Source organism: Gekko japonicus, unplaced genomic scaffold (genome assembly GCF_001447785.1).
Source record: "Gekko japonicus isolate JY-2015 unplaced genomic scaffold, Gekko_japonicus_V1.1 scaffold142, whole genome shotgun sequence".
NCBI lineage: Eukaryota > Metazoa > Chordata > Lepidosauria > Squamata > Gekkonidae > Gekko > Gekko japonicus.
Window position 1 is genome coordinate 1,510,426 of NW_015174848.1, and position 25,839 is coordinate 1,536,264.

At 52.0% G+C, this 25,839-nt stretch overlaps 2 protein-coding genes across 2 annotated transcripts in view; one reads left to right on the plus strand and one right to left on the minus strand.

Moving 5' to 3' along the window:
- The window catches only part of TNFAIP8L2 (TNF alpha induced protein 8 like 2), a 20,251-nt gene extending 8,103 nt beyond the window's left edge, over positions 1-12,148 (plus strand). Inside the window, exon 2 of the mRNA XM_015424503.1 lies at positions 10,933-12,148. Coding sequence (XP_015279989.1) covers positions 10,938-11,498 — 561 coding nt within the window. The 5' untranslated portion in view covers positions 10,933-10,937 and the 3' untranslated portion in view covers positions 11,499-12,148. The remainder of the gene's footprint in view (positions 1-10,932) is intronic.
- Positions 12,149-21,816: 9,668 nt separating this feature from the next.
- The window catches only part of LYSMD1 (LysM, putative peptidoglycan-binding, domain containing 1), a 9,261-nt gene continuing 5,238 nt past the window's right edge, over positions 21,817-25,839 (minus strand). Inside the window, exon 3 of the mRNA XM_015424502.1 lies at positions 21,817-23,032. Coding sequence (XP_015279988.1) covers positions 22,864-23,032 — 169 coding nt within the window. The 3' untranslated portion in view covers positions 21,817-22,863. The remainder of the gene's footprint in view (positions 23,033-25,839) is intronic.

The window sequence follows — 25,839 nt, forward strand, 5'->3', positions numbered from 1 at the left end:
GAGGAGATTGGATTTATGCCCCGTCCTTCATTACCCAAAGAAACGGCTCTCTTTCAAGAACAGCTCTTATCAGAACTACGGCTTGCCCAAGGTCATCCAGCCAGGTGCAAGTGGAGGAGTGGGGGAATCACACCCGGTTCTCCCAGATTAGAAGAAGAGGAAGAGATTCGATTTATATCCCACCCTTCACTACACAAAGGTGTCTCAGAGCGGCTGACAAACTCCTTTCCCTTCCTCTCCCCACAACAGACACCCTGTGAGGTAGGTGGGGGGGCTGGGGGGGCTGAGAGAGCTCCGAGAGAAACTGCTCTTTTTCAAGGACAGCTCTGGCAGAACTATGGCTTGCCCAAGGTCATCCAGCAGGTGCAAGTGGAGGAGTGGGGGAATCAAACCCGGTTCTTCAAGAGTAGAGTCTGCACACTTAACCCCTACCTGATGGCACCTGACCTCCTGACGGGACCTGGTATTTCTGGCCACTGTGTGACACAGAGTGTTGGACTGAGTGGGCCATCGGCCTGATCCAACATCGGCTTCTCTCTTATATTCTTATGTTCGGGAGTCACTGCTCATTTCTTTGGCGCAGCCGTGTTAGTCTGTCTGTAGCAGCAGAAAACAGCAAGACTCCAGGAGCACCTTGAAGAATAGCAAAATTAGTGGCAGGGGAGGAGCCTTCGTGAGTCACGGATCATCACTTCTTCGGATACCGCTAGGATACCACTTTCCCTATGAGGAAAGGTGAAAGCGCTTGGGGCTCTTTAGCTTGGAGATAACAACGGCTGAGGGGTGACATGATTGAGGTTTACAAGATTATGCATGGGATAGAGCAGGTCGAGAAAGAAGTCCTTTTCTCCCTTTCTCACCATACAAGAACTCGTGGGCACTCAATGAAAATGCTGAGCAATCGGGTTAGATCAGATAAAAGGAAGTCCTTCTTCCTTTTAACACATGGAATTAACACATGGATTAACACATGGAATTCACTGCCACAGGAGCTGGTGGCAGCTACAAGCATGGACGGCTTCAAGCGGGAACTGGATAAACATCTGGAGCAGAGGTCCATCAGTGGCTATTAGCCACAAGGTATAGACAGGAACTCTCGGTCTGGGGCAAGTGATTCTCTGTATTCTTGGTGCTTGTGAGGGGCAACAGTGTGAGGGCTTCTAGTGTTCTGGCCGCACTGCTGGACCTCCTGAGGGCACCTGGTATTTCTGGCCACTGTGTGACACAGAGTGCTGGACTGGATGGGCCACTGGCCTGATCCAACGTTGGCTTCTCTTATGTTCTTATGTGAGTCCATCTGTTCTTATATCACTCTGCTCTCCAAGATATAAGGACAGACGGACTCCCATTCTCGCTGTATCTGAAGAAGCGAGCCAGTGACCGAGGAAAGCTCCTCCCCTGCCACAAATTTTGTTAGTGTTTAAGGTGCTCCTGGATTCTGGCTCTTTCCTACCACTCGCTCACAGGGTGGCTGTGGGAATAAAATTGCAGAAAGAACAACATGAGCTTCTTTGGGTCCCCGTTGGGGAGAAAGGGCAGGGTTACCAATGAAGTAAAAAAAACATAAATACATTTGAGGTTGGAGGATCTGGGCTGAATGCGTTTTCCCAGGCCTTAACGGGAAGAGATCGTACCCTGGCTCTCCGTTGCAATCTGGGGGCCTTCCTTGGTCTCCGGGTGGCTTCTTAGGGTTCCCAGCTCTGGGTTGGGAGATTCGATGGAGATTTGAAGGGTGGGGCCTGGGGAGGGTGAGGTTTGGGGAGGGGCGGGAGCAGTGTTCCCTCTAAGCCAGGTATGTCCAACAGGTAGATCGCGATCTACCAGTAGATCGCGGATGGGTCAGAGGTAGATCACCAGCTCCACCTGGATCAATGCTTGACCTGCGTTTAACGCAAATAACTCTGAATAAAAGTTAAAGAAAGTTATAACTCTATACAAAATAAAAAATGTTTGCAGTTCTTTCTGGATCTTCATCTCTCTGTTTTGTTTCTGCTTATTTTGCTTACCAGTAAATGACAGAAGGTGACATAAATGGAGGGGGGCGGTGGAACCCAACTTTAGTGAGCTAAAATCTAATTTGAAACTTTATTTTCATGGTGGTAGATCACCGGCACTTTTGGCCGGAAAAAATAGATCACTACCTGTTCGAAGTTGGACATGCCTGCTCTAAGCTATGGAGTCTTGTGAGCAAGAATTCTACTTTGGGAGCTCCTGGCATTAAAGTTGTGAGCGAGCGATTTGGCTGCTGCATCAATTAGTTTGCTCTGGAGCCCTCCTTCCTGAGCAGAGACAAACGTGTGTGAGCTGGAGGCTAAAAACTGTGAGCTAGCTCACACTCGCTCAGCTTAGAGGGAACACTGGGCGGGAGCTCAGCAGATTATAATGCCATAAATCAGGCCCATAGCTACGGTGGGGCACTTGGGGGCCATGCCCCCTGAATTAAAAGCCCCGCCCCCCACAAACAGCCATGCCAGAAACCATATTTTTGACCATGGCCTTGGTGGTGCTGGGCTGGCAGAAAGGGTGGATTGTTGGAGATGTACGGAAGGTGCCCTTCTAAGCGTTCTTGCCCTGTGGAAGGGAACTCAAAAAGGCATTTAAATGCCTTCTGAAGGCAATTAAATGCCCCCTGGGCTGTTGTTTTCCCGGGAACTGACGTGCTCGCTGCCCACTCCCTTGAAAGGAAGGGCTAGAAACAGGCTCACAGTTTCCCCTTCTAAAGCCAGGCATTCTGATTCATTTAATTAACTGTCCTTGAACTGCCCCCTTAACATTTTTAAATGCCCCCCCCAAGTAAAGGTAAAGGTTCCCTTGCTCGAAAGCCAGTTGAATCCGACTCTAGGGTTGCGGTGCTCATCTCCGTTTCAAAGCCGAAGAGCCAGCGCTGTCCGAAGACGTTTCCGTGGTCATGTGGCCGGCACGACTAAACACCAAGGCGCGCGGAACGCTGTTCCCTTCCCACCGAAGTGGTACCTATTTATCTACTTGCAATTTCTTGCTTTCGAACTGCTAGGTTGGCAGGAGCTGGAACTAGAGACAGGAGCTCACTCCGTCATGCGGCACACTCAGGTCTCGAACTGCTGAACTACCGACCTTCCATAGCCTGCAGTTCAGCGTCTTAACCACTTGAGCCACCGCAGCTCCCCCCCCAAAAAAAAAAAACACCCAAAAAAGATCCCAGCTACGGGCCTGGAGTCAACCCTCCAAAGGAGCCATTTTCTCCAGAGGAACTGACCGAGGTCATCTGGAAATCGATTGTAATAGCAGGAGATCTCCAGGTGCCAACCCTACTTAAGACGGTCTTGTCGAAGCCGTTCCTCCCGGGCCGTTCTTTAAAAATAAATTCTGTTCGGACAATGGAAGAGCCGGAGGGAAATGTCGATCGGTGGGCGCTCGGAAGAAGGGCTTCCGGAAGACGCGAGGTTCTCGATCTCGAATCAAGACAAAAGGATAAAAACAGGAAACTGTCTTACGTCTTGTGGGGAAGGGGGGGAAGGAGAGGAGGAAATGGGTGACCGGTGTCAGAAATATGCTCAAGACTCATCAAGGCCAGACTTTGGAGGGAATCAGACAAACGGGGCTGGCCTCTTTGAGGCCTTCTAGAGAGGCGGCTAGGGGCTTTTCCCGGCCTAGACCACGCTGCGGTGAATTTCAGCAAAAAGGGGACAGATCTGGTCTCCGGTAAAAGCACACAGCGTGCTCCCTCTAAGCCATGAAGTCTTGTGAGCAAAAATTATACTCTGTGAGCTCCTGGCATTAAAGTGGTGAGCGAGTGGTTTGGCTGCTGCATAAATCAGTTTGCTCTGGAGCATTGTTCCCTCTAAGCTGAGTTAGTGTGAGCTGGCTCACAGTTTTTAAGGCTCAGGCTCACACATTTTTGTCTTAGCTCAGGAAGGATGTCTCCAGAGCAAGCTAATTTATGCAGTAGCCAAATCGCTCGCTCACCACTTTAATGCCAGCAGCTCGCAAAGTAGAATTTTTGCTCACAAGATTCCACAGCTTAGAGGGAACATTGCTCTGGAGCCCTCCTTCCTGAGCAGAGACAAAAACGTGTGAGCCGGAGGCTAGAAAACTGTGAGCTAGCTCACGCTCACTCAGCTTAGAGGTGATCGTCCACAAGGTCAGGGTCTCGGCCACGTCTCTGCGAAGCCCGCAGGATTTTTTCTTTAACATTGCGAAGAAGGGCCAGAAGCCAAGGGGAAGGCCATAGAGTTGCCACCTGGAAGCCGGCAGCCCCAAGGGGAACAGGTTGAATCCAGCCCAGAGTGAAGGTGCCTGCAAATTCTGCACTGTGTGGCTACAGAGGTTTGCAGAGGAAACTGGGGCGAGACCTTTAAGGCCACCAGATTTGTTGTGTCATCAGCTTCCGCGGGCTAGAGAGCGCTTCCTCAGAAGCAAGACGCACTGGCTGACCTAGAATGCTGGCCTTCCTCTCTTTTTGTCAGGGTTCCTCCACCTTCGGATCCTGACAGGTGGAAGAGGCCATATGTGCCTAGCATTGATCTGCAGGAATTACAACTGATCTGCAGCGATCTCTTTTCTTCTTCTCAATACCCTTGCGGACAAAATGGCCGCTTTGGAAGGAGGACTCTGTGGCGTTCTGTCCCACCGAGGTCCCTCCCCAGGCTCCAGTTTGGTGTCGTGGTTAGGAGCGCGGACTCTAGCCTGGGAGAACCGGGTTTGATTCCCCACTCCTCCACTTGCAGCTGCTGGTGTGACTTTGGGTCAGTCACAAGTTCTCTCAGAGCTGTTCTCTCAAGGGCAGTCCTCGAGAGAGCTCTCTCAGCCCCTCCTACCTCACAGGGTGTCAGTTGTGGGGACTCGGGGGAGGGAGAGGAGATTGTAAGCCGCTCTGAGACTCAGCGTTCCCTCTAAGCTGAGTGGGTGTGAGCTGGCTCACAGTTTTTCAGCCCCCGGCACACAGATTTTTGTCTTCGCTCAGGAAGGGATGGCTCCAGAGCAAACCAATTTATGCAGCAGCCAAATTGCTCGCTCACAACTTTTAACGCCAGTACCTCACAAAGGAGATTTTTTGTTCACAAGACTCCACGGCTTAGAGGGAACATTGCAGAGACTCCTTTGGGTATTGAAGGGCGGGGTATAAATCCAATCTCCTCTTCTTCTTCTCCTCCTTCTTCTTATTCCTCTTCCCCCTCTTCTTCTTCTTCCATCCCCCAAATCTCTGGAAATTTCCCAACCCAAAATTGGCAACTCTGTCTGGGCCACCTCTTCCAAGTTTCTGTACGTAACCCATTGCTATAATCTTCCTCACCAATGTCCGAAGCTCTCCAAAGAGGGAGAGTCCCTCTCTCTGCCACAGCTAGGGTTACCAGACCCCACGAGGGAGGCGGGGATCCCCTTCCACCAGGCCCCGCCCCCAAACAGCGGCCCAGCGGCAGTCATTACCGGCTAAATATCCGGAGACACTTCCTGACTGTCAGAGTGGTTGAGCAGTGGAATGGACCGCCTCGGAAGGTGGCGGATGCTCCTTCGCTGGACGTTTTGAAGCGGAGGCTGGACGACCATCTTTCGGGGATGTTGTAGGGCTGTCTTCCGGATATGCTCCTGCAGAGTGCAGGGGGTTGGACTGGATGACCTGCGAGGTCCCTTCCAGCTCTAACATTATATGATTCTATGACTTACCAGGAGAAAGAGGAGGGCCCGAGTCACAATGCCTGTAATGTGGCAACACCACTTACGGTGTCCGCGAGAAAGAGCATCACCACGTCGGCAACATCCAGGCGATCCTCTGGTATTTGGGCAAAAAACCCTATGGTCAAAGCCATTTTTACCATAGAGTTTTTGCCCAAATACCAGAGTGTCGCCACGACATCACAGCACAATGATGTCACTTCCAGTGCATCCTTCTACTTCCAGGCCTTCCTTCCACTTCTGCTAAGTCCCGACCCATCCCCTGGGACTCGGCAAACCTAGCTGTGCCACGATTGGCCCCATGGCTAGATCAGTCTTATCCTAATCAAATTTCCCCTCCTGTTCAAACTGAAGTCGACCTTCCTGTGACTTGAGCTCTCTGGAGCAGCACGTATGGTTGCCAACTCCTGGTTGGGAAACACCTGGAGATTTGGGGGGGGTGGAGCTTGAGGCAACCATTTGTCAGGGAGGCTCTAGGCTGGTCCTGCATGGAGCAGGGGGTTGGACTAGATGGCCTCTAGGGACACTTCCAGCTCTGTGATTCTATGATTCTGGAATCAGCTGCCTCGGGAGGAGGTGAGCTCCCCCCCCCGGCAGTCTTCGAGCAGCGACTGGACAAACACTGGTCAGGGAGGCTCTAGGCTGGTCCTGCATGGAGCAGGGGGTTGGACTAGATGGCCTCTAGAGACCCCTCCCAGCTCTGTGGTTCTAGTTCCTCTTGGGAGAAACTTTCTGCTCTGTAGGATTGACTCTATGGCACTGTACTTGGCTGAGGTCCCTCCCCTCCCCAAACTCCACTTTCTGGAATTAAGATCACAGGGAGACGCCCTCCTGACCGTCCCGTCAATCAAAGAAGCTTGCTGAGCGGGTGCATCATGTGTCATGCCCCGGAGATGGAGGGTGCTTTGAAGCTCACCAGGAGTTCCCAGGGAAGTGAGCCATAAAATGCACCAAAGAGGTCAGAGAGCAGAGATAATCATTTGCTCTGCCTGCCAGGAAGGGCAAGCGGACAGATGTTGTAAAATGCGATCTGGGTATGGAGACGTGCGGAACGTGCCTCCCTAGGTGGACTGGAAGGTTGGGGCTCACCTTCAGAACATGAGAGACCACAAGTGAGAAGCCCATGCTGGGTCAGGCCAATAGCCCCTCCAGTCCAACACTCTGTGTCACACAGGGGCCAGAAATACCAGGGGCCATCAGGAGGTCCACCAGTGGGGCCAGGACACGAGGAGCCCTCCCCTGGCACCAAGAAGACAGTATCACTGCCCCCAGAAATAAGAACATAAGAGAAGCCAGTGTTGGATCAGGCCAGTGGCCCATCCAGTCCAACACTCTGAGTAACACAGTGGCCAGAAATACATGGGGCCATCAGGAGGTCCACCAGTGGGGCCAGGACAGTAGAAGGCCTCCCACTGTTGCCCCTCCCACCCAAGCACCAAGAAGACAGAGCATCACGTGCCCCAGACATAAGAACATAAGAGAAGCCAAAGCTGGATCAGGCCAATGGCCCATCCAGTCCAACACTCTGTCTCACACAGTGGCCAGAAATACCAGGGGCCATCAGGAGGTCCCACGGTGGGGGCAAGACACTAGAAGCCCTCCCACTGGCACCAAGAAGGCAGCATCACTGCCCCCAGAAATAAGAACATAAGAGAAGCCAATGTTGGATCAGGCCAGTGACCCCTCCAGTCCAACACTCTGTCTGTCACACAGTGGCCACAAATACCACGGGCCATCAGGAGGTCCACCAGTGGGGCCAGAACTCTAGAAGTCCTCCTACTGTTGCCCCCTCCAAGCACCAAGAATACAGAGCATCCCTTGCCCCCGACATAAGAACATAAGAGAAGCCAATGTTGGGTCAGGCCAATGGCCCATCCAGTCCAACACTCTGCGTCACACAGTGGCCAAAAATACCAGGTGCTCCCAGGAGGTCCAGCAGTGGGGCCAAGACACAAGGAGCCCTCCCACTGTTGCCTCCCCCACGAGCACCAAGGAGACAGAGCATCCCTTGCCCCAGACATGAGAACGTAAGAGAAGCCAATGTTGGATCAGGCCAATGGCCCCTCCGGTCCCACACTCTGTCTCACACAGTGGCCAAAAATACCAGGTGCCCTCAGGAGGTCCAGCAGTGGGGCCAAGACACTAGAAGCCCTCCCACTGTTGCCTTCCCCCCAAGCACCAAGGAGACAGAGCATCCCTTGCCCCAGACCAAGAGTTCCTATCTATGCCTTGTGGCTAAGAGCCACTGATGGACCTCTGCTCTTAACATGAGAACATAAGAGAAGCCAATGTTGAATCAGGCCAAAGACCCATCCAGTCCAACACTCCGTGTCACACAGTGGCCAAAAATACCAGGTGCCATCAGGAGGTCCAGCAGTGGGACCAGGACACCAGGAGCCCTCCCACTGTTAACCCCCCCAAGCACCAAGAAGACAGGGCATCCCTTGCCCCAGACATAAGAACATAAGAGAAGCCAGTGTTGGATCAGGGCAATGGCCCATCCAGTCCAACACTCTGGATCACACAGTGGCCAGAAATACCACGGACCCTCAGGAGGTCCAGCAGTGGGGCCAGGACACCAGAAGCCCTCCCACTGTTGCCCCCCCCCCCAAGCACCAAGACAGAGCATCCCTTGTCCCAGCCTGAGAGTTCCTATCTATACCTTGCGGCTAACAGGCACTGATGGACCTCTGCTCTTAACATAAGAACATAAGAGAAGCCAATGTTGAATCAGGCCAAAGGCCCATCCAGTCCAACACTCTGTGTCACACACTGGTCGAAAATACCAAGTGCCATCCAGCATTGGGGCCATTGGGGACACTAGAAGCCCTCCCACTGCCCCCCCCCCCAAGCACCAAGAAGACAGAGCATCTCTTGCCCCAGACTGAGAGTTCGTATCTGTACCTTGTGGCTAATAGCCACTGATGGACCTCTGCTCTTAACACAAGAACATAAGGGAATCCAATGTTGGATCAGGCCAATGGCCCATCCAGCCCAACACTCTGTGTCACACAGTGGCCAAAAATACCAGGTGCCATCAGGAGGTCCAGCAGTGGGACCAGGACACCAGGAGCCCTCCCACATGGGAGCAAGTTCTCCTAAATCTGGTTTGGGTAAGAGGCTTCCTGCCAGAAAAGGCAAGGAGGTTTTAAAGAGTGGAAACATCCGGTTAGTATTCTTCACGTTAGAAATTGGAGCCTGACCTGGGTATCCCAGGGAAGCCCGATCTCATCAGATCTCGGAAGTTAAGCAGGGTCGACTCTGGCAAGGACTTGGACGGGAGAACTCCTTGGAATGCCAGAGGTGGGAGAGTGGGGGCAAGCTTCCTTCAGCCACCTCTCTGAATATCCTCCAGGCCCCCAGTAGGGGTCAGTCACCAGAGGTCGACACGACTTCCATGTGCGCACACGCACATACAAATGCTAGAAATCGGATTCCCCTTCATGGAGCAGGTGGGGGGGATCAGTGTTTCCATTTGCTCCATGGATGGCCAAGGAGGAATGTCCGAGGTAAACCTTCCGTACTGTTACATTTAGCTTAGGTATATGATTCTCCTGCTATTTCCCTTTGAGCTGCATAACCAATAGGCATGACCAAAGCAGAGTCAGGCTCATTTACTTATAGGACCCAAACATGACATATACTGTAATTTAAAAAAAAAAAAAAAAGATTGAGCACCTTTAAAAACTGCTTCCAAATTCAACAAAAATACTGAACTTTTCCTAACCACCAGATACAGTGTGCAGAATGACCAATGCTCCCTCTAAGCCGTGGAGTCTTGTGAGCAAAAATTCTACTTTGCGAGCTACCGGCATTAAAGTTGTGAGCGAGCGATTTGGCTACTGCATTGATTAGTTTGCTCTGGAGCCCTCCTTCCTCAGCCAAGACAAAGATGTGTGAGCCGGAGGCTAAAAAACTGGGAGCTCAGCTTAGAGGGAACAAGGGGCATGACTGTCATTTTCTCTTGTTTTGTGCTCTAGCTTCATAACCTAGAGCAATAAAGTTTTGCTGCTTGAGAGACCAGACTCGGGCAAGCCAAGGGAAGGCACGGGGTGTGGCCTAATATTCTAATGAGTGGCACTGTCAGGGTGTGGCCTATTATGCTAATGAGTTTCTGCTGTTGGGTGTGGCCTATTGTGCTCATGAGTTCCAGCTGGGCTTTTTCTACAAAAAAAGCCCTGCACATAGACCCAAGGAGGGGTTGATGACACATGAAAGAGAGCCTTTTCCGTGGTAGCCCCGCCATTATGAAACAACCTCCCCGGAGAGATGTACCTGGCCCCCTCACTTTTGATCTTTAGGAGGCAGCTGAAGTCAGTTTTATTTAGGACTGCATTTGGTTAAGTTTACTAGAAAAATGGTAGGCAGGTAATTTTTATCTACTCCGGAAGGTGGGGTAGGGCTGAGTTGTCATCCTGTAGGAGTTCCACAGGCTGTGAAAACATACTAATGGAGGAGCCTTCCTGAGGAGGTTCTTTTCTATATGGATTGTTTCCTGTTTCCTGAGGAGGTTCTTTCGTATGTGGATTGGTTGTTGAAATTCTAATCTTATCTGTAAGACGTAGAGCCTTTTGTGCCTGACAACAGCACTACAGATAAGATTAGAATTTCAACAACCAATCCACATGCGAAAGAACCTCCTCAGGAAAGCTCCTCCATTAGCATGTTCATAGCCTGGGGAACTCTTACAAGACAATGACTCAGCCCTACCCCACCTTCCTGAGTAGATATAAGTTACCTGCCTACCTCTTTTCTTCTCACCTTGACACAGAGAGTACTCCATCTTTCTGTGTTATACCTCTGAGGATGCCAGTCACAGCTACTGGCGAAACATCAGGTCCTACAATGCCAAGACCATGGCCACACAACCTGGAAAGTCTACAGCAACTAATGAACTCTGGCCGTGAAAGCCTTCAACGTGTTCTTTTTTCACCTGGGACAATTTAGCATGTTTGCTTTATGCTCCTATGAAAGAGGCATTTAGTATGCTAGTCATAGTGTTCTGATTCCAAACCATCTGAAAGAATGGAGAACGTCTAGCTGTCTGTTTATATAGGGTTCTCCTTCAAAATAATGGCTTCTACAGCTTCCTTTAGAAAGTTATTAATGACGTATGAGATACGGAAACTCTGGAGTTCAATGTGGGAAGCGTAATGGGAGGGATAATGCTCCACGTTTAGCTTTCTTGGACCTTCATTTCAACCAGGGAAGGGACGCTGGGTAAATCGGAGGCATAACTGTGCCTTAACTGAATGCGTTTCTTTTCCATTTTCCCCACAGTCGAAATGGAGACCTTCAGCTCCCGCAGCCTGGCCATACAGGCCGAGAAGAAGATCTTGAGCCGAATGGCCACCAAATCCATGGCCAACATGTTTATCGACGACACGAGCAGTGAGATCCTGGACGAGATTTACCGGGTCTCCAAGGAGTATACCCAAAACCGGGCCGAATCTCAAAAGGTTATCAAGAACCTCATCAAAATGACCGTCAAGATCTCCGTCCTCTACCGCAACAACTGCTTCAGCGACGAGGAGCTGTGCTTGGCGGAAGAGTTCAAAAACAAACTCCACCAAGGGGCCATGACCGCCATCAGTTTCCACGAGGTGGACTTCACCTTCGAGAAGGCCGTCTTGGCCCGGCTGCTCCAAGAATGTCGGGACTTGCTGCTCAAGCTGGTGGAGAAGCACCTGACGGCCAAATCCCTCGGGCGCATCCGTCACGTCTTTGACCATTTTGCCGATACGGAACTCCTGACCCAGCTGTACAGTCCCGGGGAACCCTACCAGCCTCGCTTGAAAAAGATCTGTGACGGGTTGAACAAGCTCATCGATGAAGGGAAATTGTGAAGTCGAGCGGGGACGGGAGACAGGAAAGAACGACTCGGGGAAAATCACATTGCGTAAATCTTGCCACGAGAGAAATTAGACCCAAACCTAACACCTGATAAAGGGGGGAGCCGTTGTACCCATCCAGATGTTACATTGTGACCCAGGTTACTAACTTGGCTGCGTGAAAGATTTACAAAGTTCACGCCCCGGGGAAAGGCCGAGCGGACTTGTGACACAATCTAGGCCCTTCCCTGTGAGCCATCTCCTCTCTATGCCCGCCCACCACGCGGATTACTCCGGCCAGTATGAATACCGTTTCATAGGGTACCCGTGTGGGTCTTCAGTAGAGCAGCTAAATTTGAGCCCAGTAGCACCTTACGGACCGGCAAGATTTGTCAGAGTGTGAGCTTTCAAGAGTCCAAACTCGCTTCACCAGATCTCTGACGAGTCAAAATGCCCTTTTGATGAAGGAACCTTTGACTCCCAAACACTCGTACTCTGAAAAACCCTTGATGGGTAGCTGTGGAAAACAGCAAGAGCCTAGTAGCACCTTCAAGATTAATCAGATTTGTGTCAGGGGAGGAGCTTTCGCAAGTGACGGCTCACTTCACTGCTCACTGGGAGCCAGTTTGGTGTAGTGGAAGAACCGGGTTTGATTCCCCATTCCTCCACTTGCACCCGGCTGGATGACCTTGGGCAAGCCATGGTTGTGATAAGAGCTGTTCTTGAAAAAAGAGCAGTTTCTGTCAAAAGCTCTCTCAGCCCCGCCTACCTCACAGGGTGTCTGTTGTGGGGAGGGGAAGGGAAAGGAGTTTGTAAGCCGCTCTGAGACACCTTTGGGTAGTGAAGGGCGGGGTATAAATCCAATCTCTTCTTCTTCTCCTTGAAAAAGAGCAGTTTCTGTCAAGAGCTCTCTCAGCCCCACCTGCCTGTTGTGGGGAGGGAAAGGGGAAGGAGATTGTAAGCCACTCTGGGACTCCTTTAGGTAGTGAAGGGCGGGGTATAAATCTCCTCCTCCTCCTCCTCTTCTGCCAGTTTGGTGTCGTGGTGAAGTGTGCGGACTCTAATCTGGGAGAACCGGGTTTCATTCCCCACTCCTCCACTTGCACCTGCTGGATGACCTTGGGCAAGCCACAGTTCTGTTGGAGCTGTTCTTGAAAAAGAGCCGTTTCTGTCAAGAGCTCTCTCAGCCCTCCGCCTACCTCACAGGGGGCCTGTTGTGGGAAGGGAAAAGGGGAAGGAGATTGTAAGCCGCCCTGAGACTCCTTTGGGTAGTGAAGGGCGGGGTATAAATCCAATCTCTTCTTCTTCTTCTTCAGATAGATCGAGATGGGTCGCCATGTTAGTCTGTCTGTAGCAGTAGAACAGAGCAAGAGTCCGGGAGCACCTTAAAGACGAACCAAACTTGTGGCAGGGGAGGAGCTTTCGAGAGGCACAAAGTGAGGAGTGACTCCTGAAAGCTTGTCAAACCTGCCACAAATTTTGTTAGACCTGAAGGTGCTCCTGGGGGCTCTTGCTCTCTGCCTCTGAAAAATCTTGTCGGTCTCTGGTGCTCCTGGGCTTGAATCCAACCAGTACTATCCACCGAATTTTCTGAGAAGGGGTAGATTCAGGAGACGCCCCCCACCGCAGTCAGTAGAAGCCACCCCCGACCTTTTATCTGAGCCTTTCGGATTGCTTGCAGCCCCTTCTGCATTCCGGCTGGTCTTTGCAACCAGTGAAAGTTAAGACATTTAAATGCTGTTGCAAAACAAAACAAAACAAAAAACAAAAGCAGAGAGTTTTCTAACATCCTAAACGGAGAAGTCTGTACAGTCCATTTTAATCTCCGTTTGGATAGCGTTTGCTTGCCAACTCCCCCGCCAGTCTTCCTGGATCACCCCTCATGAGAAGAAATCAAATATGTGTTATGCTGTCCGCAGTGTTCCCTCTAAGCTGAGTTAGGGTGAGCTAGCTCACAGTTTTTTAGCCTCCGGCTCACACATTTTTGTCTTCGCTCAGGAAGGATCTCTCCAGAGCAAACTGATTGATGCAGCAGCCAAGTCCCCCGCTCACAACTTTAATGCCAGTAGCTCAGAAAGTAGAATTTTTGCTCAGACTCCACGGCGGAGAGGGAACATTGGTTGTATGTTGCTCACAGCTTAGTTTTTACTTTCTTATGTGTGTGGGGGGGAACTATGTACCTAGTCAACAGTCCACGGGCCGCTTTGCTAGCGAGCCAGGACTGCTTTTTTAAATCCAGTTTCCACCAAAGAAGATATGGGCACAGCCGGTGCTAGCCAGAGTCAGAGCTCAACAGGATATCCCCCCCCCCCAGCACTTGCACTTAAAGGACCTCAGGTACTCAGTGCTGGGAAAGACCTTCGCTCGAGCCCCCTGCAACTGGTTCCAGCTAAAGGCTCTGATCATCGCAGGACGGAACCCGCTTTGTGTGAGAGCCAGGACCGCAAGCTGTTCTTCTCAGGCCAGTAATTCCCTTCTCCCAGAAGGCAGCCTGGGCCACGCGCCACCTGACTGCACCTGCCTCTTGCTGTGCCCATCTCCTCCACCACCACCATCCCAGGGGGGGGCAGAGGCAGCAGCTTTCCTTTCCAGGTGCCTGTTTTCTGCCACCCCCACCCCCAAGAGACCGGGAGGGAATGGGGCACGCCTTCTGCCCTGCTTGATAGAGATAAGGCTTCCGCCACCAGCAGCCCTCGTGTCCCAGGCGCATGGAAGCTGAAAGCCCCTAACTCTGGCCCTGGCCTCTGCAGAACCGGGCTTGGAGGACGCCCGCTCCAGGTGCCAAAAATGGGCACAGATGCCCCAGGCCTCAATCTCGCCCTAAGCCCCCCCCTCTCCGCCATGTTTTGGAAGGGCATGGCGATTCAGACTCCGCTCCCTGCAGTTCCCAAAGCAGCCGGGTTTACTGGATCACAGGGCAGCGAACCCAAGAGCAACCAGTTCAGAGGTCCAGTGCAGGGATACGAAAGGGAGATTGGGATGGCAGAGGGATACTCGGTATACAGCATCAGACCCGCGCTCGTGACCTAGAGAAGGGGAAGCGACCATTTCCTTCCTCCCCCTTTTCGGAAACTCTCTCAGGGAACATTGTTGGACACAGCCTTTCTTCTGAAACTTGACTCAGGGAACGCAGGAATTGAAAATAAAGCCTTTCACACACACCCTCGTTTTTAAATAGCACGGTGTTCCCGCTTTTGTAAGATAGCTCGGTAAGAAGTAATCCAGCTGCAGAGCGGAGGGCGCTCACCTGCCAGGAGTGACCTCCGGATTCAACACGCCAGACAGCCCCGGTCAGCAGCTACTTTCTAAACGGGTGGGGGAGGGCCTGTTCCGAACGGGCCAAGGGCCAGGAGGATGGGCTCTGCCCCCAAATCAAGGTCAGATCAACCCCTTCCATGCCAGCAACCTCTTGTTTTCCTGTCCGGTGTAGGACAGCCAGTCTGGTGTCATGGTTAAGTGCATGGACTTAAGAACATAAGAGACACCAATGTTGGATCAGGCCAATGGCCCATCCAGCCCAACACTCTGTGTCACACAGTGGCCAGAAATACCAGGTGCCCTCAGGAGGTCCACCAGTGGGGCCAGGACACTAGAAGCCCTCCCACTCTTGCCCCCCCCCCCAAGCACCGAGAAGACAGAGCATCACTTGCCCCAGAGCCCCTATCTAGACCTTGTGGCTAATAGCCACTGATGGACCTCTGCTCCATATGCTTATCTAATTCCCTTTTGAAGCCGCCCATGCTTGTAGCCGCCACCACTTTCTGTGGCAGTGAATTCCATGCGTTAATCACTCTTTGGGTGAAGAAGGACTTCCTTTTATCCCTTCTAACCCGACCGCTCAGCAATTTCATGGAGTGCCCACGAGTTCTTGCGAGAAAGGGAGCAAAGTACCTCTTTCTCTCCCTGCTCTTTCCCCTGCATAATCTTATAAACCTCAATCATGTCACCCCTCAGTCGTCGTTTCTCCAAGCTAAAGAGCCCTAAGCGCTTTAACCTTTCCTCATAGGGAAAGTGTTCCAACCCTCATAGGGAAAGTGTTCCAACCCAGATTAAATACCCAGACTTTAATCTGGGAGAACTGGGTTTGATTCCCCACTTGCAGCTGCTGGATGACCTTGGGCAAGCCATAGTTCTGTCAGAGCTTTTTCTCTCAAGGGCAGTTCTAGAAAGAGCTCTCTCAGCCCCACCTACCTCACAGGGTGTCTGTTGTGGGGAGGGGAAGGGAAAGGAGATTGTAAGGTGCTCTGAGACTCCAAGTGAAGAGCCAGGGGTATAAATCCAGTCTCTTCTTCTTCTCCTGTGCCTTGGCATATAAAAAACATTTGGCACCTCAGTGAGCAAGAAAGGGAGGTGCAGGTGTTACATGGGAAGAGAAAAAGCCCCCAAGATGGGACTGAGCTGCTAGGTGACTGGAACTGAATATTTTATCTGCTTTTTTAAAAATCCAGTCATAAAAAGGTCGAATTGAATTGACTCTATGAGTGTCAGCAAGTTTCCATCCGTGTTAATTATGGGGAGGAGCAACAAATTACAAGGGCGGTTTGCAGGGCGCCGAAGCCCCACTTGGTTCCCCACTTGGATTCTGACCCACATCTCCTAAGGTTTCTGTGTCAGAGTTGCCAACTGCGGGTTGGGAAATCCCTGGAGGTTTGGGGGTGGAGCCTGGGGAAGGTGGGATTTGGGCAGGGGAGCAACCTTGGCAAGGGATGAGGTCACAAGAGGTCACCCTCCCAAAAAAAGAAGCAGCGGCATCTGGAGCTCAGTTGTAATCCCAGAAGACCTCGGCCTTACCTGGAGGTTGAAGCCAAAAACGAGAGATCACGGGAGTAAGTGAGATTCCAAAAACAACATCCGTGACAAAAATAACAAAGAGTCAATAAAGATAAGTTGCAAAAAACGTTTACCGTCATAATTCTGTAGAAACTTTTCTTCTATTATCGCTCCCACGCGAACGAACACTGCGCAACGGAAACAATCCGTTCCACAATATTGTGAAACGAATTGTTTTCACTGCGCAGCATTCGTTAGTGTAATTCTGTAGAAACTTTTCTTCTATTATCGCTCGCACGCGAACGAACACTGCGCAACGAAAACAATTCGTTTCACAATATTGTGAAACTAATTGTTTTCACTGCGCAGCATTCGTTAGCGTGTGAGTGACCACAGAAAAGAATTTTCTACAGAATTACAACAGTAAACGTTTTTTGCAACTTATCTTGATTGACTCTTCGTTATTTTTGTCACGGATATTTTTTGTGGGATTCCCTTACCTGGAGGCTGGAAACCCGATTCTGTGATCTTATCACATTCTGCTGCCCAGAGTCCTGCAATAAATCTGGACAGCAACCCCTGTGCATTGGGGGGGGGAGAGAGCTGCAGCTCGGCGGGTCAAATATCAAACCACACAGCTAAGTTCTTATGCTGGACCCCATTTGACCCGTCATATACAAGAGCCTCATGCTGGAGCTTGATTCTGGCGGGCGAAAGGGATCAGACAATAGTTAAAAGGGGAGAGAGATGGGTCACTTTTTGAGAGAGGGTGTAGCCTCCCCCCACCCCCTTTCCCGATACTCTTACCCTTCAATGCAGTAGGACTACCACAGCAGCAGGCAAGGGTTTCACACAAATGACTGAACAAAGTTTGAGTCCAGCGGCACCTTTAAGACCAACAAAGTTTAATTCTGGGTGTAAGCTTTCGCGTCCATGTACCTGAAGAAGTTTGCATGCACACGAAAGCATATGCCCAGAATTAAACTTTCTGGGTCTTAAAGGAGCCCCTGGACTCAAACTTAGTTCTAAAGTTTTATTCTACACACGAAAGCGGATACCCAGAATCAAACTTTGTGGTTCTTAAAAAGAGCCCCTGGACTCAAACTTAGTTCTAAAGTTTTATTCTGCACACGAAAGCTTATACACCCAGAATTAAACTTCGTGGGTCTTAAAAGGAGCCCCTGGACTCAAACTCGGTTCTGTTGCTTCAGGCCAACACAGTTACCCACCTGATCTACACAAATGATCGGCCGGGAAGAGAAAACCAGGGATTTCTCCTTGGGCAACAGTTTCAGGTGGACAGCCATGTTGGTCCGCAGTAGAGCTAGTTTGGTGTAATGGTTCAGTGCGTGGACTCTAATCTGGGAGAACCGTGTTTGATCCACATGCAGCTGCTGGTATGACCTTGAGTCAGTCACAAGTTCTCTCAGGAGCAGTTCTCAAGAGAGCTCTCTCAGCCACACCGACCTCACAGGATGTCTGTTGTGGGGAGGGGAAGGGAAAGGAGTTTGTGAGCCGCTCGGAGACTCCTTTGGGTAGTGAGGGGCAGGGTATAAATCCAATTGAGGGGCAGGGTATAAATCCAATGTCCTCTTCTTCTTCTAGACGAGCAAGATTAGAGTCCCGCAGCACCTCAGAGACCGACAAGACATCTGGGGCGTGAGCTTTCGAGAATCACAGCTCCCTTCGTCAGGTACTTGCACGCTGATGCCAGTATCTGACAAAAGGGAGTTTCGACTCCCCAAAGCTCACACCCTGGAAACCCTCATTGGCCTTTTAAGGTGCTGCCGGACTTGAATGTTGCTCTTCATGGTGGCGGAAAGTGCCGTCAACTCACAGCCAACGTACGGCAACCCTGGAGGGTTTTCAAGGCAAGAGACGTTCAGAGGAGGTTTCCCATTGCCTCCCTCAGCGTCACGACCCTGGTATTCCCTGGAGGTTCCTCATCCAAACACTGACCGGGTGCCGACCATGTCTGCTTCCAAGTTCTGGCAAGCTCAGACTAGCCCAGACTATGATAAAGGGATATATGGTGGTGGCAGGGCTCTTTTTGTAGAAAAAGCCCAGCAGGAACTCATTAGCATAATAGGCCACACCCAACAGCAGAAACCCATTAGCCTATTAGGCCACACCCCTGACAGCACAGCTCATTAGCACATTAGGCCGCACCCCCATGTTACCAGAAGTGTGGTCATCCAGCCACACCCACCTTTTGCTTCTTATTCTGTTTACCTTGTCTGTTGTCAAAACCCAGGGCCTTTTTTTGTAGCAGGAACTCCTTGGCATGTTAGGCCACACGCCCCTAATGTAGCCAATCCTAATGAGTTTCTGCTGATGGGGGTGGCCTATTATACTAATGAGTTCCTGCTGGGCGTGGCCAACTCTGGAGCCAGCCGGAACTCCGTTCCTGTGCGTTCCTGCCCACAAATAGCCCTGGGTGGTGGAATCTTAGCCTGATTCCTAGCTATCTGGAATATACTTGTAGACTTCATGTCACTGTGAATCTTACCAGAGCTATCACTAAGAAAAGTGGCCTGGTGAAACCCTGAGAAACGGCGAAGCAACCTAGGCCTGCCGTTGCCGCTCCTTCAGTTCATGCTACGGCTATTCTTGAGCCCTTGCCGGCCACTATGTGTTTTCTGTTGGAAACTCTTCTCCTGAGCCAGTTTAATCTGGGAGAACCGGGTTTGATTCCCCAATCCTCCGCATGCAGCTGCTGGATGACCTTGGGCAAGCCATAGTTCTGATAAGAGCTATCCTTGGAAAAAGAGCAGTTTCTGTCAGAGTCTGAGCCCCCACCGACCTCACAGGGTGTCTGTGGTGGGGAGGGGAAGGGAAAGGAGTTTGTAAGCCGCTCTGAGACTCCTTTGGGTAGTGAAGGGCAGGGTATAAATCCAATCCCTCCTCCTCCCTCCCTCTTCCAATTTGGTGTAGTGTAGCCAGTTTGGTGTAGTTGTTAGGAGCGCAGATTCTATTCTGGGAGAACTGGCTTTGATTCCCCACTCCTCCAAATGAAGCCAGCTGGGTGACCTTGGGTCAGTCACAAGTTCTCTCAGAGCTGTTCTCTCAAGGGCAGTTCTCAAGAGAGCTCTCTCAGCCCCACCGACCTCCCAGGGAGGGGAGGGGAGGGGAAGTGAAAGGAGTTTGTAAGCCGCTCTGAGATGCCGAGTCAAGGGCGGGGTATAAATCCAATCTCTTCTTCTTCTTCTCTGCATCATGAGCCAGTGACCGTGTCATTCTAACGAAAGACTTGTACCTTCAAGGACTATCAGGTCACCGTTCAACTGGGGCAGATGTCATTCATGCACAGTGGCAAAACCCGTTTGTTATGTGCACTGTTTATAATTGCAGTCAAACTGTGTAAGACGACGGAAGTCTCGAGTGTGATTTGCACAGATCGTTCCGGTTATTTGCTTGCACAACTGCATTCGCTGCATTTCCATTCTTGTGCGGTTGCCCACCAACAATAGCGGCCAGTAGACCCATTCCAACAACACAAGAATCGTCCAGACCAAGGTGGTCACCACTGGCCCAGCACCCGGCCTCCGACAGCAGCCAACTTGGCCGTCGGACAGCTGCATCAAGAATGCAGACGTCGACGGCTTCCGAAACGGCAGACTGAAGGTTTCTCTGGGCGCCGTTAGCCAGTTTCATCCCAGGTGAAGTCAGGGGCTCGCTTCATTTTGCTATCCAAAAAAGGTTTCGCTTTGGCGTGCAGAAAACTCAGAAACGCCTGTCCTCCAAGGAGCCTGCCCGCTGTCATTCTGCACGAGTCCCTTTGCTGGATTTATCTCAAGGGGCGAGGCCGGAGCAGAGACTCACTCGGAGACACAGCAACCTGCCCCTTCCAAGCACAGCTTACACTGCCCCCTCTTTGCCAGAGAGTGGAAGTTAACGCAAAGCTAAGACATGATAGTACTATGCACACGCACACACACCCAGATGAAGAAGAAGAAGAGACTGGATTTATACCCCACCCTTCACTGTCCGAAGGAGTCTCAGAGCGGCTGACAATCTCCTTTCCCTCCCCCTCCCCACAACAGACACTCGGTGAGGCAGGCGGGGCTGAGAGCACTCTCCCGAGAACCACCCTTGAGAGGACAGCTCTGAGAGAACTTGCGACTGGCCCAAGGTCACCCCAGCAGCTGCACATGGAGGAGCGGGGAATCAAACCCGGTTCTCCCAGATTACAGTCTGTGCTCCTCACCACGACACCAAACTGGCTAGGAAACAGAACGAGAAAAGGCATGACAGGCAGACTTCTTGACTGGAAATGCAGAAGAATCCTAGAATCTCTTTCTCGCAGACCTTGAATAGCTCAGCTCTCAGTTTAAGAGATGTTCCTACTTGGGGGGCGGGGGGTGGGTGGAATAAACTCCAAAAGCAAAGTCGGAGATCAGCAAGACTCACTGTTTGTTTAATCACAGGGGTGCACAGGACAAACGTTCCTGGGTCTCCCACAGCAATGTCCCCGAGAAGATGGAGAAAACACACGGGCCCCAAAAGATGGGAGGGTCCCTCACACGCAAAGACGGCAGCGTCTCACCTCGACTCCCCCACCCCCCCGCTTCCCAAACAAGAACAGGGGGCCGTTTCCCTCATTCCCGAGGGGCCCACCCAGGTCTGAGGAAGCCGATCCGCCCACCGAAGCCGTGGTTGACCAGCGAAGATCGTGGGACAATTTCTTATCGGGCTCGAGGACAGACAAAGACAGAAGCCCGGAGGAGTCAGAAAGCACTTGGGTTACAGAGGCAATAAATAGAGCTGCGTGGAAATATCACTCCTTGTTATGATACGTTCCCTTTTGGACGTCTGAAGCGAGACTCGAGAGTCTAACCTACTCCAACAGTTCAGGTTCTTGAAGCGGATGCTGACTTAATATCTGCAAAGTACCTTTAGCTTGGACTTTTGGAGGAAGCCTGTAAGAGTCTGGCCTCTTCTCCCTAGATGGCTACAGTCAGTCCTTTGGCCTTATTCGTAACCTTCCTCCTGGCGAGCAGCAGTTTTTCTCTAGGCCGCCACTGATTTACAGAGTCTTGTTTTTCCTTTCTTTGCCTTGCCGTGGGCATGGCTCTGCGGCTCGGCCCCGGAGACGACTCCAGGAGTCAACGAGGATTGCCTCGTTTCGCCAGGACGTCGGCTCGGGCCGTTATCAGGACTTTAACAGTTGTTTATAGGACTTGGTTGTCTGTTGCAACAAAGGTATTAATTTTGTTTTCATCCAGGCTTCACTTTTAAGAAATCTTTGTCGCGCTTTCTTGAAGACTTGAAGGGTGGATCCGGAGACATTAGCCGTGTTAGTCTGTTGCTGCAAGATAGCAGAAAGCCCAGCGGCACCTCTAAGACTAACAAACTTTATTGTGCCATAAGCTTTCGAGAAACACAGCTCTCTTCATCAGATGCGTGGAGGGTATGAAGAAACCAGCCAGTGATATATAGGCAGTAAGGGGAGGAGGATATATATATATATATATACACCACCTATATATCTCTGGCCAGTTTCTTCATACCTTCCGTGCATCTGACGAAGAGAGCTGAGTTTCTCGAAAGCTTATGCCACTATACAGTTTGTTAGTCTTAAAGGTGCTGCTGGGCTTTTTACTGTTTTGAAGCGTGGAGCGGCTTTCTATCATAATCCCACCCTTTCTCTACCGGGAATGGAGGTAACCTTCCTGAGAGGAAAGATCCGTCGCTATCAAGAGCAATTGAGCCTCGTTGTTCTGGGGTGCGGAGTGGCCTTGACTTCAGAGCGAGGAAGCGGGGTGGGGGGGAGGCCACAGGTCTGTTAAGGAGGGAGTCTTGACAGTTCTCAACAGGCTCAGCAGGGCAGATTTTCAGACATCTACACAGGAATGCGGAAGGATTCGTTTGGGAGATAAGAGCCGAAGCTGCAAAGAGCGGACAGCTGAAATACCTGGCGCGGATCTGCACGGAGGATCCGGCGCTCGCGAGGGTCGTCCACATCCACTGCAATGGCAGCAGCCCGGTTCGGCCAGTCTATGGCGGAGATCGCCTTGGAAAGCTTAACCAGGTTGTCCCGGGCCATGGCAGCTCAGGGCCCCCCCCCCCATTACAACCACCTCCCAGCATTTTCCTGTAGTAGCCTCGAGACTCCACGCAGGGAGAGTTGCCCCTCCTCCTCCTCCGACCCCTGGGGGAGCAGGACCTGTTTTCGTGGTCCCCCTTCCGGGCGACAGGCCCGACTCCACACCACACAGAAATCCGGCACAAAGAACGAAAAGGAGAAACAAACAAACAAACAAAAAACATGAAAGAGCTTGGCAAAAGCACACAGAAGGAGTCCAGTCGGTGTCTGGGGGGGGGAAGGGGGGACGCCGACCTGAGCCGATAGAATCACCGCGGGCCCAATTTTCGCCCACAACTTCCAAGACCCCAACTGCGGCCTTGTGAGTCCCACCGGAATTCCCACGGGAACCAAACGCTGTGACCTTTTCTAGAGGCAAGATGCCCTCGGGGGGAGGGACAGGGGGAGAACACGGGGAGAAGGGGGCTTCACTACAGGTGGAGATGATGTTGCCAGAGACCCCAGGTGGATACAGAGTCCCAGGGAATCGTCTGACAGGCCGGGGGGGGGGGGAGGCAGCGGCCATCAAAGCTTGAAGATCTCGTCCTCTTGATCCCGGATGCTGTCGGCGCGGGCGATTTTGGTGAGCGGCACGGGGCCCAGGACGGAGCGCTGCTGAGTGCGAGGAGAAGGCTCGTTCTGGTAGGAGGAGGAGGAGGGCCCAGGGCTGGACCCCGGCTCGTTCTCGGGAACCCTGGAGCGGGGGGGAAAGAGAAATACACAAGAGGTCAGATGCTGGGGTGGTGACATTTATGGCTGGAGTTGAGGGGCCCAGAGAACGCGGCGTTCCTGAGGAGGGCCTTGTGGGATGGCACAGAGGTTTGTCTGGCCTAGCCTCTGTTTCCTAGACTGGCCAGATGTCTCTGGTAACCCACACAGATGACATAAACACAAAAACATCAGAAGTGCCCTAGTCCAACATCCCATCTCACACAGGGGCCAGCCAGTTACTCTGGAGGGCCAGCAACAGGGCAGAGAGGCCGAGGCCTTCCCCTGAGGAGAGCCTCAGAAGAGCCCTGCTGGGTCAGACCAGGGAGGGTCCATCCAGTCCAGCCTCCCGTCTCACACAGGGGCCTCAGCCAGTTCCTCTGGAGGGCCGACAACAGGGCAGAGAGGCCGAGGCCTTCCCCTGAGGAGAGCCTCAGAAGAGCCCTGCTGCATCAGACCAGGGAGGGTCCACCTAGTCCAATGTCCTGGCTCACACAGTGGCCTCAACCAGTTCCTCCGGAGGGCCAGCAACAGGGCAGAGAGGCCGAGGCCTTCCCCTGAGAACAACTTCAGAAGAGCCCTGCTGGATCAGACCAGTGAGGGTGCATCCAGTCCAGCCTCCTGTCTCACACAGGGGCCAACTAGTTCCTCTGGAGGGCCAACACCAGGGCAGAGAGGCCGAGGCCTTCCCCTGTAAGGACATCAGAAGAGCCCTGCTGGGTCAGACCAGGGAGGGTCCATCCAGTCCAGCCTCCTGTCTCACACAGTGGCCTCAACCAGTTCCTCCGGAGGGCCAGCAACAGGGCAGAGAGGCCGAGGCCTTCCCCTGAGAAGAACATCAGAAGAGCCCTGCTGGGTCAGACCAGGGAGGGTCCATCTAGTCCAATGTCCTGGCTCACACAGTGGCCTCAACCAGTTCCTCTGGAGGGCCAGCAACAGGGCAGAGAGACCGAGGCCTTCCCCTGAGAAGAACCTCAGAAGAGTCCTGCTGGGTCAGACCAGGGAGGGTCCATCTAGTCCAATGTCTTGGCTCACACAGTGGCCTCAACCAGTTCCTCCGGAGGGCCAGCAACAGGCAGAGGGGCCGAGGCCTTCCCCTGAGAAGAACCTTGGTCCATCCAGTCCAGCCTCCTGTCTCACACAGTGGCCAACCAGTTCCTCTGGAGGGCGAAGAACAGGGCATAGAGGTTGACTTCCTCTGAATGGGGAGGTTCTCTTTAGTCCCAGTAGCTAGGAGCTACTGAGAGACCTCTCTCACCTCCACGAATCTGTCTGATTCCCTTTTAAAAGCTGCCTCTGCATGGGGCCCCCTCACTACATCCTTTGGAAGCCAATCCCACATTTTAATGGCTCATCAGGTGAGGAAGAATTTCCTTTTGTCCGCCCTGAATCTCCTGCCCATCAGCTTCACTGGAGTTCTAGTCTTTTGGGAGAGGGAGAGAAAATTCTGCCTGCTCTCTCTCCCCTGCACATAATTTTATAAACTCCTCTCGTGCCCTCAGTTAGTCATCTCTTTTCTAAACCGAAACGCCCCGGAATTCTTGAGTCTTCTGCCAAAAGAGAGGCGCCAAGCCCATAATCGTCTCGGTTGCCCTCGTCTGCGCTTTCCCAGCCCTGCAATACCGTTCCAGGGTTGGGGGGAACGAGAACTGCTCAATGGTATACAGAAAGGCGTGCCGATATCGGTCGTGTTATTTCCATGTTGCCTAACGTCCTAGTAAAGGTAAAGGTTCCCTTGCTCGAAAGCCATTCCGACTCTAGGGTTGCGGTGCTCATCTCCATTTCAAAGCCGAAGAGCCAGCGCTGTCCGAGGACGTTTCCGTGGTCATGTGGCCGGCATGACTAGACACCAAGACGCACGGAACACTGTCACCTTCCCACCGAAGCAGTACCTATTTATCTACTTGCAATTTCTTGCTTTCGAACGGCTAGGTTGGCAGGAGCTGGAACGAGAGACGGGAGCTCACTCCGTCATGCGGCACACTCGGGTCTCGAACTGCTGAACTACCGACCTTCCACAGCCTGCAGTTCAGCACCTTAACCACTTGAGCCACCGCAGCTCCTTTGCCTAACGTCCTACTTAACCATTATTTTACGGCTGCTCAGTTCTCTGAGCTCTCGGCCGTGCAAAAGACAAAGCAAAAATGTGACTCCAACCAGCTAGTCAGGGCCCCACCCCACGTCTTCAAAACCACAATCTCGCTAGAATATGCTGGCACGTGTTTGCAAAAATTCGGCAAACTGAAACAAAACTGAGACCCACTCTCCAGAGGGGCTTAAAGGAAGACCTGGAACCCTCTGGAGCAACAGTGCCTCCCAGTGGCCACAATGTTCAGCACAAGCTCTCGGAGGTTGGTGGGTTTAGCCCTGGGGCCTATTTCGCAACGCCGTGGGACACAGGAAGGAATAAGGCAGCCCCCTGAGAACGCACAGAGTGCCTTTCACAACCTGAAATCCAACTCCCCCTCCCAAAGACCATATGCCCTAAGCGCGTGGGCCCCCCACTTAGTAATCAAATCCTGACAAAAGTCTTACTCGGTAAAATCTTCAGACCTCATACCATTTCCCCGCTATGAGCCCTTCCAAATTATAGGTTTTGTTTTCTCAGCTGTAAAATGAACATTAATGAAGGAGGGGACAGGGTGGGCTATCCAGATATCCAAAAGCTATCAGAAGCCTCCGACATGGACATCTCCAGAGTATCCACGCATTACCTATAGCCAAAATATGAGTATGCAGCCTGGCTCACTTGTGTGAGCCATCTAAAGAGAATATGGTGCAAATCCCTCTCTT